This window comes from Caloenas nicobarica, chromosome 17 (assembly GCF_036013445.1).
Source record: "Caloenas nicobarica isolate bCalNic1 chromosome 17, bCalNic1.hap1, whole genome shotgun sequence".
NCBI lineage: Eukaryota > Metazoa > Chordata > Aves > Columbiformes > Columbidae > Caloenas > Caloenas nicobarica.
The window spans coordinates 3,883,882-3,897,648 of NC_088261.1; the positions used below are offsets into that span (position 1 = coordinate 3,883,882).

General features: G+C 44.0%; 1 protein-coding gene across 1 annotated transcript in view; it reads right to left on the minus strand.

Annotated features, from left to right (window-relative positions):
* Positions 1–7,730: 7,730 nt before the first annotated feature.
* Positions 7,731–13,767, minus strand: part of SPECC1 (sperm antigen with calponin homology and coiled-coil domains 1) — a 57,827-nt gene continuing 51,790 nt past the window's right edge. Inside the window, exons 12-13 of the mRNA XM_065647226.1 lie at positions 13,644–13,703; positions 7,731–12,749 (exon numbers count right to left, since the gene is read on the minus strand). Coding sequence (XP_065503298.1) covers positions 12,660–12,749; positions 13,644–13,703 — 150 coding nt within the window. The 3' untranslated portion in view covers positions 7,731–12,659. The remainder of the gene's footprint in view (positions 12,750–13,643; positions 13,704–13,767) is intronic.

The following is a 13,767-nucleotide window of genomic DNA, read 5'->3' on the forward strand; positions in this document are numbered from 1 at the left end:
GATGCTGAAGGACAGCCGTGTCTGTGGTACATTTAATTCAGTGGGAATGTACAGCAAGGTTCCCTTTGCTCCTTCTAGACAAAAGGATCTGCAGTTGGGGAGTGTTGTCACCCCTTACCCAACCCCTAACACCTCTGCACTTCGTTTCTTCCAAGCACTTTGAGGGCACAAAGGACAGACCGATTCTCACGCCAGCTCTAGCAGCAACCACAGAATTCCTGTGGCTCCAAATTCGGTGTCCACCTGGGGCTGCACTGAGAGGAACATCAGAGCTTTGAGGAGAACCCCGTGCTGCCGGTACATCCCCCATGTCAGGCTGCTCCATCCTCCCCAGCACTGGCTGGATCCTGGACTTGCCTGCACTGGTTTGGTTTATTTATTATTTTGGGATGAGTGGAGATTCCCTCGCGCAGAGCCTGTTATAATCATGTAAATGGTGGTTAACTCTCATGGAAAAGCACTTTTTCCCCCAAAGCAATGGATTTACATCAAGGTTTTTACATGCATTGTTTTCTTAGTTCTAAAACATGTGCCAACAAAAACCTTATGCTGCTTTATAGCATTTTGGTGAAACAATAATTAGCTTTTTGCAGTGGATACATTTTATTAGAAAAGGATCTGCTTTTGTGATCATGGAAGTACTTTTTACGGACAGAGCCATGGGAAATTGTGGTTTATCAAGTCAGACTGGACAGAGAAAACATTATTTCAGATTCTGATGAATCCGTTGTGCTGGGCAGGATCTCTCTGTGAGACAGGTAGTAAGGCACTGTAAATATTATGGATTTTGCATTACATGGAGATTTACGGTTCTCCAAAGCAGCCAAGCCTTTGCCAAGGTGCGGTGGTTTATTTTGGCGTTAATTGATGCAGCTGAACTTATTCCGAATACAACGTAGCTGCAAGTGGAGCGGAGGACAAGTGTGCTCAGCTCTGATGTACCAAACGTGGTTAAATCCTGCGGGCAGTAAGAGGATGATGAGCCCATTTCCAGCCAGAGACACCGACCCTGCCCTCCAGCTGCATTCTTCGAGCCCTGTTTTAAAATATATGGCATTGTGCACCCTACCATTAAATACCGTCTGAATGAGCTGGCCTTGTAAAGTAATCATCAGAGCAGGCATTGGGAAACTCATCAGTTCTTGGGGCTCTGAAGATGATGAATCTGCATGTGATAATGTGCATATTTATATACTGGAGTCTGTAAAGGAGCAAGGAAGTCACACCACTAGCAAGGTAAATATAGCACAAAGCTTGCAACTTGTGGAATCCATTCAAGATCCAGAGAGTAATAATAACATGGCAACAGGTCACTGGAGTGCTGTTGGATGCTAAGGTGTCAGAGACAGAGACAAATGAATCATCGTTACTATTATTTTCCTGGATTCTATTTTGCTCCAGGGATTTGCCTCACAACACTCATGTAGGAAACCGCACCAGCCCAAATCTGCTTCTTCCAAGTGTGAGAACTAATCCGGCTCCTTTGTTCAGAGAGGAACAGATTTAAGCAGGTCCCACGCGATGAATGGCGATGCAGGGGGAGACAGGATCGGCACCCTGGTGCGGCCACCGCCCGTGTCCCTGTGGTTTGGCAGAATCCCACCAACCTTGTACGTGCCGTTCCTTCTGTCGCCGCCGTCCCCGGGGAGCGGAGCTGCCGCTGCGGAGGCCGCGCGTTTCCTGCAGCCCTCTCTGATCTCTCCTGTGTGAGGCCTCTGCGCAGCCTCAGGCTCCAGAGAGGTCTTCCCTCGCAACCTCTATCTTGACACCTTCAGTGCTCTTGGCCCAGCCACAAAGAACAGGTGAGGAGCCCCACTAACACACATTTCTCCATAAACACTGAACGGGGGGCCCAGACAGCCCTCAGGGGTAACTCTATAAACACAAAGAAAAGCTCCCGAGTCAGCTGGGATGTTCTTGCTGGTCCTGCAGCCAGATTTGCCATCTCAGTCCCTAAGCGCACATTAAACAGAGGAGCAACAAGCGCTGAAGTGGGAGTGGCTCTGCTTCAAAGGGACACAGACATCTTCCAGATATCAAAAACAGGAAAAAAAAAATAGAAAAGGTGGATGCCAGACAAAAAGTTCATTCGCCTTGCTGCTAACAGGCACATCTGTCATGATGACTGTGACAACCACTGAGAGCTGCGGTCCTGAGTGGAACTGGCTCTCGGCTGGTGAGGGCATCAGCCCAGCTCCTGCTGGCTTGGCAGCCAAGCAGCTGCCAGGCAGCCCCTCTGCAGAGAGGCAGCTCCACCCCAAAACTGCCCGTAGGGAGGGGAGACTGGGGAATGAGGAGGCGGCAGAGGCAGTCCCAGGGCTTTGCGAACAAGCCCTGCTGTGCAGTAGGGGCTGTGGCACAGTTCTGTGCCGTGACGTGCCCTTCTATGGCCATGGTGGCTCAGAGGTTCTCTCCCCTTCCAGACCTCACCAGTGCACCTCCGTACAAGCCTCCACATGTGTCTCCCCAGGAGGCACTTGTATTTCTAACCTCTTTTCACTACTTGTCTCCTCTGCAAGGACCATCGGTGAAGGGAACAGCTAGTGATAATAGGGATTTGCAAGGTGGACAGGAGGAGCTGCACAAAGAACCAGGTTCTGTCTGACTACCAGGGCAGCAGCCCTCAGCTACAACTTGCTACGTAGGAGCCATGAGGCAGGCAGAGCCAGCACAGCCCTGTGAACCAAACCGCCATCACCACTCAAGTCTTCATTAGTACTTCTGAGCTGTTTCACAGGACAAGACAGAGCTTGTCCTGAACCCGGTTCCAAGAGAGGATGCCCAAGACACAATATAACCTGTAAACCATGCAGCAGGTACAAAAGCCCCTTTCAAAGTGGCGCTCCCAGTGACGGGTTGAACTACACACAGTCTACGCAAGCTCGGTGAGGGGAACACGATTTTTGAGGCTAACTTGGTATGCAGGCAGGTGAGACGAGTACTAACCTCTGCCTGAATATTTATTGCCTGCATTGCTGTGCTGCGCATTAGCATGTCAAAGATGCCAGATGAGCTCTGAAGAAAACAATGATGGAGGTGAACGGCCAAAGGCGAGGTTTGCCACTGTATCGCTGTGGGCGTTTTTTTCTGGAAGAGACTAGGAAAGCAAAGCGGAGAGTAAAATTCCAGAGAAAACTATTTCCACACTGGAGACTTCAGTCAGTCTGCAAAATCATTGGAAAACAAAACAGAAAATTTACAGTAAGATGGCAAATTACAGATCAACAAACTTGGATCTTCCCGGTCCCTAGGGTCATTACCAGGTAATAAATGTATATTATCCTGGAATTTAAGACTGGTGCTTAAATTATCTGCAAGAACTCATCTTGTAACAATGCAGGTGTGCAAATTCTTTGTAAATTGGGGGTTATATGTTGCACCTTTCATTAGAAAATGAAAAAGTCACCACAAGACTGAAAAAAATAAACTACAAACAGCGGTGAGATTAAAAAGGAAGGATTTTGGCTGAGCAGAGGCAAGGGTACGAAGATACCATTTTGAAGAAATTTTTAATTTATCTCTGTGTTTGCTTTTATTTACTAACCACCTTCTATGATGAAAAGCCAAGCACCTCTTCCAGCAGTATCTTTAAATGCAAGCTGCAGCTCAAGCCAAGAGCGTACGAAGCCCCACAGTGCCGAGCCCTGGCTGCAAGGTCTCACCTGCATGAGGCTCCCAGTGGATACTGGGCCCAGTTGTGTCATTTATGTTGGGGAAGCTAGTACAGCCAATTTCCCCAGAGAAATCAGTAAGAAGCATGGTTGCATTTCTAGGCCAACATCAGTAGTGGGAAGCCCAGGTTGAGGCTGGACAGTGATGCCGTTTGCACTTCAATCAATCTGTGATTGCTTCATTCACAGCTTGAGCGGCTTCCCGGGTAAAACCTTCACAACTTCATGGCCCTCAGAAAAAGTCCCTGCTCCGCAAGCTGACTCAGAGCTTCCCTCCCAATTCACACTTCAGAGCAACAACGAGAAGTGCTTCTGCTCCCTGCCAAATGCTGACAGAGCAGGGAAATGAGCTCTTATCCCAAGTGGCGAAGCCGTTCTGCTTTATGCAAAACTGTGACATTTGGAGCTCCAAATAAATACAATGAGGAGACTTGAATCAGTGCAACGTAACTGCTCCGAATATAGCATTATGCTAGAGAAAAGCTGGACTTAATTCAAAACCTTCAGCCTGCTTTCTCGGTGCAAGATGGAACCAAGATTTGTAAAAAACTGTTGTTACTATTATCACCGTTATCTCCAACTGCCAGAGAAGAGCTACAGCATATAGAGGAGCCATGGACCTGTGGTGCCCTGGGTTCCAGCTAGAGCTCTGAAAACCACCCTGGACCTCCCTTCACAGGCAGATCCATGCAGGTTACTCAGGGGTTAAAGGGCAGTTTAGCTGTGACAAAGGGAAAACTGCAGAACACACCCCAAAAATACACATTGGCCAATGCAGAGGAAGGGACCAGCCTCCCTGCCCCACTCTGGCCAGCAAATACTGAATTTCCACTCAAGAACTGCTTGAACCCCAATATCATTATTACAGACCCTATTGTACTGCTCCATCATAAAGAGATGAGATTTTTCTGTTTTGTCCGGTCTCCATAACTATAGGCAAAAGTGCTACATAAATCTTGTGCTCAACAGGTTTAAAGTCTGAGAACTGGGTTAGTGTGGTTTCCAGACTTGCAAGACGTTTTCACAAATGCTCCTAGCTAGGAAAGAAATGTCTTGATCACAGCTGAAGGGGAAGAACATGGAACCTGGCTTGCACTATCTCATAGCATGTTATTTATTATTAATATTATTAATAATATTAATATTACTAGCCCATTTGCAAGCTTCAGACTGAACTCTCCCTTTCCCAGAACGGCTCTCCAGGGCCTCAGCAGAACAATTGCTCTCAAGGGCTGAGCTATGCATATGATATTATTATTATTGCTGTGCTATTCAGACGTGTTGGGTTGTGTGAATACTGGTAGCTGCATTACAAATAAGCAAGAGGCCACGCTCACTGCTTTCACTGGAACTGTCCCAGTTGTAGTTTTCGTTTTGGCAAGGAAAAGAGCAGACGTTTTGTAACCGAAAAAGCCAAGCAGAGCCATGGTGGTAGCCTCGCTTCCTAGGAGCTTGATCCTGTCAGGAGAATGTTGAATATGTCCTGCTGAATCACTAACCTGAGAAGATCATTTGCCTCCTCGATTAGCGTGTGGGAGTGGCTTAGTGTGAGACAGAAAGGATGAGCTGTCTGCGAAGACAAAAATTACAGCACATCAAGGTGGAGCAAGGGTTTGAACAGCTAGATATTCTCTTTTCAAGCCAAGAGAAGTGGTAAAGTGGAGCTTCGCACAGAAGGTGTACAGCTGGCTGTGTGCAGCAGGTTAGGAAAAGCACTTGCATGTTAATTCTATGATCTTGTTACTTTCTCTTTAACCAGCTTAAACTCATGGTGTGTGGGTAAGGACAAAACCTCGGTCATTGCTATGTACTTAAGAAGGGACAACAGTTCACATTCTAGATATGAGAATGATGTTTACCCACATTGGCATTTTACAGCTTTGATTTTCTTCCTGCTATGCTCAATAAAAACCACTGATTGCCCCCATAATCCAACTGCCATCTTTTCTGGGTGACATTTACTTCAGGGTCCTGCTACCCAGAGTTTGTGCTTGTGGTTTTCCAGCATGGAATTTTGAAAAAGTGCACCTGTGACACTTCAGCCACGTGGTTCTGACATTTGCAGCCCATCTAGTCTCTGTCTGGAAGACTTCTTATTCTACTTGTATTGCTTATGCTTCTCTACCATCTATTATGGCTTAGAACTTCCAAGCATATGGATAACCAAGTTCAGCTTCTCAACTAATGCTCACCTGCATGGACTTCTGCCCAAACATCACTACAGCTATTGCAGCCTAAAAAGAGGAGAGATACCAAGTCGTTATTTTATGTACACTGGTGATACTGGTAGTTGGACAGCCCGAGGAGATGGGGTAAGACGCTCGCCTGGCTCTGGAAGCTGGTCAGTATATTGGCAATGAAACCAAACTCAGCAGCAAAGCAATCCTGAATCTTGTCATCTCACCCCATCTACAACCAGCCACAAATAATCCTGGGAAAACACTGGTCTCAATTCTCATTTTCAGCCTCTTGCTGAACCACTTGCAAACATATCCACATATATTACTCACTGGCAATCTCCACAGAGTATTCAGCTTTTCCCAGAAAATAAATCAAAGCATCTGGAGTATATTTGGAAAAGAATTGAGACAGCACCGCCTGTGAGCATCTAACAGCTTACTGCAGTAATGGAAACACCCAGTCCAGCAGTGAGGGACAGCAGGTCTTCGGAATCAATTGCTCCTAAGCAGAATCTATTTTCTGAAAGACGACAAGGGAATTCACAGACACTAATATTTGCCAAGGATGGAATATAGCACATCCTGACAAAGAACAGTCTTGCACCTTTTCCAATTGTAGACATAGATCGATCCTGACTGCTGGGCTGTTAATTTTTGCTGGCATCCCAGCATGTACTTCCCATGGCAAAAGCACCGGCGTAGCCGGGGTAACCTGCTGAAGTCAAACAGCAGAGCAGTAGATCCATTTTAACATAAATATTTTTAGGTGGTTGTTTGGCTGAAGCTTTGAGTCACAGTCTGATAGCATGACACCGTGTTTTGTAGCAATTACAGTTCAAGCAAGGATTACAGGGACAGGGTTTTAAAGAGTCAATAAACAGAGATATCTTGTCTAATCATTTGTTTGAAACCAAAGCAAACATGAATTAAAGTTGCTGCAGTAACAGGTATCTTGGTACGCACTGCTATCTCCATACTGTACTAAGATTAACTCTGACAGCAATATCTCAGGAGATATAGAGAATGGGACTGAGACTCATCACATGCAATTTTTGCTCACTGGTCTGTAGGACAGAAAGGAGTGTTGCCTTTCCACATCCCAGGACTCAAAAGTCTATGCCCATTAAAAAAAATGCTGCTGAAAATAGATCACCGAAGGATTGGGAATTTAGACAGACAGACATGAGCTGCCTTATTCCAAGGTCACAGAACCACTGAAATACTCAGAGTCCTGCTCTTGACACTGGAAGCATAACACGAGCCTGCAATCCTGGTGATGGTGAGATTTCCAAGACAGGGCTGGTTCTGAGAATTCCTTTGCAGAAGACAATTGAGGTGCAAATACTGAGCCTGGTTCTTTCTAAGAGAGCTACAGCAAACCTTCAAAATAAAGCGCAGCGGCAGCATGAAAAAATTTGGGACTCTAGTTTGCCATTTCAGTCAGTTGTACTTTGTCCGGGAGACAAAGCTACCCAAGATCAGACAAATCATCCAAACAACATTGCTCTGCCTGTGACATCGCCACAAGGAAGGATCAGCCCAGCATTAAAAATCCAGGGCTAAAACATGATACTTAGATGGGGAAAGGCAAAATACTTTGGATTATGTAACTGAGAATTTTTTCCCACAAGGGTTCATCTACCCAACTGGACACAAACATACCTGGGAGGCTTGAAGAGATTTAAATGGTCATTTTTTATTTTTGTGTCTTCTTTGCTCAGTGATTGTTCTAGTATTGCCACTACCGTCAGGACATAAAAGCAGCCTCTGGGAAGAGCATTCCGGAATTTGATCTCAGCATCTTTGGAAGCTTCTGCTTCTCAGAAGACTGCAGAAAAATCAATTTTTTATGTAGATAATGGAACCATTGCAACAAATATCAGAAACAGAAAAAGATTTATTAGAAATATTACACAGATTTTTGCATCATACATTTTAATAATGTTAATCCTTAAATATTAGCATGTCCAAATCTGGCAATGCCTAGTATATACATTCTAATGTGCTCTTTGTATAAATTAGATTACGATGTAACATCTGTACCCAATAGAGAAAGCTAAAAGTACTTGGCTGTTAGAGGTCATTATCCCATACAACAAACTCAAGCCTGAACCAATAATCAATAAAAACATCGTGTCCAGCACTGCCCAGTGGAACTTGGCACATGTGCAAGTCAAAAACGTAGAGACCATCCATTGAGAAAAATGTTAACTGCAGTTCAGTTAGAAGCTGGATTCTACACCATATTGGTGGGTGAGCCTAAATGGCACCGGAGTTGGTACAAACCATTAGTCTAGCATAGTAGAAGTTATTGCTGGGTTTAAAAATGTCCTAATGCTCAGTGCCCTGAGTCTTTTTAGGCAAAAAGGCCTCTTCTGACAGGGAAATGCATAATCTCATCCCATACAGACTCTGCCTTCTATCAGATACACAACGCACAGCTTTGCAAACCGCTGGCCCCGTCAGATACTTCCTGCTGGAAGACCCGGTACCGCAAGCACAGAGAGAGGAGGGAGGTACAAAAAAACTACAACTGGATGAGCCAATGCTCTTGTCTTCATTGCCAAGGAAGCAGGAAAGGAAAGTCAGTGAAGCCAAAAAGCAGGTTTTGAAGAGTTCCAGGTCAGGAATCCAACACGGAAGAACCAGTCATTTTGCCAATGTGCGCTTATTTGGTTTGGGCAGAAAACTTGCACAGAACTGGTTGCACATACGAAACAAGAAAAATCATAGAGAAAACCTGTAAAAAAACTGCTTCAAATTACAAAAAGAAAATGTCTCAACTGACAGGAAGCCAAAGAATCTCCATAAGGCAAAAACCAGCCTGCCGAGTACGGCTGCTGTGCTGCAGCACAGGAAGAGCCGGGAAATCCTTGTCCCCTTTGCATTCCCATGAGTGTCCCGGGCACAGGAAGGGGACCCTGGCAGAGGCAGCGAGCTCTGTGCTCTTCCCTCCTCAGCTTCTGAGATCCACCCCAGGCTGCACTCTGAAGAGAAATGTCACTCCAGACAGTCAGGAAGGACTCTCAAGCTCTTTGCTGTCCACAAAGGCCCAGATATATACGTCCCATATACGCCCCTCTCCGCACACACCGGCCTTTCACTCCACTCCCTTTCATTCTGTACCTTCAGAAACAGCTCATCAGCCTTTCTAGAAAACACTCTTCTGGGGGCTGACCCTGGGCTAGTTTCTCAACTCCTCTGTACCTTCCCAAGCCACAAAACAATTTGTACCTTCTATGACCCACCAGAAATTCTGGAAGCCAGTCTCTATACTTTTCCGATCTCCTAACAGCTATAGTGCAACAGTCACAGGATGCGACACCTCTCCATGGAACTCTGCCGAAATCCCCATCCTGACCATCCTTCTCACGTGCTCATCCAAAATCAGCTATTTGGTTTCCTGTAGTCTGACAGACTACACACGTACACACATACGATCACGTGCAGGTATGTTCAAGAGTGACTGTATATTTAGGGAGCATTTAGTGACATGGGGAAGAGGTTTCATCTGCCTGCGTCAGGGAAAGACCTGGCACTCCTAAGAGGCAAAATGAGGAAGGATTGAGGCAGTTTAGGCAAACTCTTACTGATACAACACATTACACCATCCATGTCTAATTTTAAAGGCAGCCTGAATTTGATTTTGCAGTTAAAATTTGAGATGTTCTACAAGAGCCTGTAGATTTTCTGAAAATCAGGCTAGTCTGCAGAATCTCGTGTGGGACAAATTCAAGTTTTAAGGCAGAATGAAAAAACAACAGTAATTTCTGAAAATCCATGTCTAGAAATGCAACTGTGCCACTTTCAAAAGAAGAAAAAATATGCAATATTGTAACAGTTAAATGAACAAATAAACAATATTCTTAATCTCAAAAAATAATCTGGAAGAGCATCTCTCAGTTTCAAAGTATCAGCATTTCAAAATGAGATGTTTTGCAGGTTTGAGGACTGGAAAGTACCACTGATCAAATGGTGAAACTGAATACCTTCCTCCTGTCAGAGAGCTCTTTGTTCTAATTCCTAGCTAGGAAATTTTTAAGAATATACCATTAAAATTGGGTAGAATTAATGTCTGGTCTATGCTACTGGGGGGCACGGGAGAAAAAGCCACATAGAGATGACAGAAACATGGCTTTGCAAAAATAAGCTTTAAAAAACCCCTGCTAGATCAAATAGAATGATTTGTAAGGTTAGAGTTAGTCTTGGAGAAACAGATTAGAATAAATGTCAGAACAGCCCTTGAAGCAAATGATACTGGCACGCTAGATAACATGTGTATTGAATGTACATCTAACAGTCACATGGAACACAGGCTTGCAGTGGCCAGAGGGTTAAGATTATAATTCTTTTTTAGATCAAGTGGATCCCTCGGACTTTGAAATGTTTACCAGATGCTAGGAATTCAAACAGTTTTTCTCATCCCTGCGAGTGCCCAATCCAAAGCCCACTGAGGAAGATGGAATTTTCTGGACTGACTTCACTCGCCTTTGAACTACAGCCCGTTGGAGAGAACGGGGATCTCTGCCAAGGGATTCCTCCAGGGAGAAGCGCCGGCTGCATCCACCACAGCCCCACAGCATGGCCGCCTTCCTGAATGAACTCTGCTTAGCAGCTCTTCTCTTCCATCTTATCACGTAACAGGAGACTCATATCTGAGAACACTTAGAGCAGCTCATCCTCCGTTCTCTAGGGATGGCAGAGCGTATGCTGAAAAATACTGGAGAGTTAATTTGATCTAGAAAGCATTCTCCTGCAAAGAAATAACTGGACAGCATTTACAATCGCTTTCTCACAGGACAGGATGACACAGAGTGCAAGGACAATTCAAGTGTGTGCCACTGTCCCTTTCTATCACACAGACTCTCAAAAGATTGGAATCAGACTTTCCTGGGGGTGAAGGATTAGAATAAGAGTCAGACTAAAACTATGACCAAGTGATGCTTTTCTTCTCCTGAAAAAAAAAAAGGCACACACTGCATTCCTTCAATACACTCACTGACCTTGGCCACTGTCATCTACCCCTTAATCCTTTATTTTGCCACAAAAAAAGCAAAATCTGAAATAAGTGGTTTACTAATTAAATAGTACTAAAACCGACCAACCAAAACACAAAAACAACAACCACCCCAAACAACAAAACAAACAACAAAGCACTGTAGGGAAGCCAGAGGCTGAGATCAGACACCTGCAAAGCCCAAAAAAACCCTGAAACCAAGTTTCTTCTGTGGAATCACTTGTTTCTATTTCATGAGCCTTTTTTGTAGGAGTTAAGAGCAGTGAGCACACACTATTATCTTCTGTAAGACAGAAATGATCCCTAGCTCCCTATGATTAACATTCACAAAGCATCAGGTCTGGTCACTAGGTTAAACATGCCAACTAAACAACAACTTTTTTCCACCAGCATAATCTAAAGCAGCTCGGCAGCCTTCTATGAGGCCCTGTACAAAGCACACTCGCCAAGACCTGCTCCTAGAACAAATTAAGCAGCCTGTTTGATCCTGCAATCCTTGGAAACAAACAAAAATTTAACTTCATGAGCTGAAATAAGAGAAACGGTATAATGGAAATTAAACAATGTATTTCAGACATTTTGCTAACAGTATTACTGAGCTGGAAAGCTGTTCTCTGGCGCCTCAGAGATTTCCGAGACACAGAGAGGGGTTCCAGTTACATTCTTTGCAACTTGTGAAGTTGCAACTTTCATTGGTACTAATGTATTACTGTGTTTCTTTACAGGGTAACATCACTTCCAAGCATGTGACAGTGCCCTGTGGACTACATTCTATTGGGCAGGGCACAGGCTGTCTCAAGATTTGTGCCTCTACACAGCAGTTATGTATCTGTGCTGATTATACAGGATCAACAGGGAAGAAGTTACTCAATCCACAAAAACATGAACTACTGAGATGTCACCATATTGCTTAGAGTCACCACCTGATTACTGGCATCTTGCAAACTAAAGCTAGTAACTTGCATTTGCAAAATTCCTGTGATAACTGTGCCTGCACAGTCAGCTGGGAAACCAAGGTCCAGCTTCCCATAATAATCAAGTAAAAGTTGTAGAAATAAAGCTATTTTTCCTCAAGGAGATGACTTCTGTTTGATCTGAAATGGAGTACCAGCACCTAACAGCATCTTTTAGAGTTCTTTCAGGCACTGGTGATGGAACAGAGCGTCGTTTCCAAGTTACAAATGATCCCGTTATTATCCTGCTGGTTAAGCTATGACAAGCAAACGAGAATAGTTATTGGGTCAGGTGTGTGAGAATAACTCAGGTTAAGGTTCTACACACTTATGTGCATCTGTTCAATGTCTTATAAAATACATGTAGGCAAGAAAACAACAAATATTTGGGATGAGTTAAGCATGTTTTGGCAAGAAGAGCATTTTTGTGAGCTTCTGTATTGATATTAATCTCCCAGCCTCCCTTGAGTGCCAGCATAGTCCACATTGATTTAGAAGTTCATCTTGTAGCAGGTCTCCTTGTTGGTGGAGTCTGGTTTGAGGCAAACACTGTTTAGTACAGGGGGTCCTCTTCAGAAATATCCCATGTGTGTTTGAAAATGCTTTGCAATTGCCACGTGGGAATAAAATTACAGATTAATTTGGTTTGTATAGATGGGCAATGCATATTTATTTGGTTGCAGTCCCACATTCAATTAAAATTATGGATACGCTTTCTTTCAAACTAAGAGCTTAGGTTGGCTGTGGAAGAGGAGCAAGGGGATTTTTAAAGTGATCGAGTGCATCTGTAGCATTCTTTGTTCTCTTCCTCACTTCTGTCCACCTCTTGCTCTGCATCTCAGGTCTCAAAGTACTTGTAAATCTGGGCAACGTACTGCATCACACTCTGCCAGTCTGGCCGGTCTGTGTACATCATCTCACTGAGTTCCTGCAGAGGACAGACACATGGTCAAAACTTAGTCAAGCACCAGCACTGGGAACATCACTGGGTGTTCTCAGTAGCCATGGCTATTGAACACTACTTCTGCTTCCATTCCAGAGCTTCTTAAAAACACGCACAATATAAAAGTCCACGGGAATGATCTACTAGCCTAGTGCAATTCTGAAACTCGTTAACAGACTAGTTAAACAGCCATATGCATTTTACATTTTGAAAAGATTTCTTCTATCTGCAAAGATCAAGTCTCTATATAACTTCATTTTATTAAAATTCCTGCTTCTTTGCATGTCTTTGGTTCTGTATTTAGCTCACGAACCTTGTAATATTTTTCTTTCATATCAAACTTCTCTTCCTTATCATATTGTTGATTTTAGAAAATGCTTGTTAAACTGTTTAACAAGCAAATTGTTCTTCTGTTTCTTGAAATGTTAAAACAAAAGGAAAAAAAATATTCTAACACACAAGTCTACCCATGAAGATAGGAATCACCCGGAATAGGCTTCCAAGATGAGGATATAATCAATACTCTCATTTCAATACTAGGTGACCTCCAGAAGTTCCTTCAAATTATATTAATTCTGTGATTCTACAAATTCCTTCTGGAAGTTCTCCTAACACTATGAACTTTAAGAGATGGTGGTGCTGCCTTCCCCAGCACTACATGAACATTTTCACAGAATCATTTGATTGGAAGAGACCCTCAGGATCGAGTCCAACCATTAACCCAATCCTGGCACTAACCCATGTCCCTGAGAACCTCATCTACACGTCTCTTAAACCCCTCCAGGGATGGTGAATCCACCACTGACTGGTCACACGGCAACAAAGGCTTTGGAATGGCGTTTGCAGTAAATCTTCCCATGCTAAAAGTAGGTAACTCACCAGGCTGGGTTTGATGCCTACGCTTTCAGCAGCTTGAAATGCTAACAGCAGATTTCTCTTCTGTAAAAACAACACAAAGGTTCAAAAGGATTATCATCAAAATTTGATTCCTGAACCCTACCTT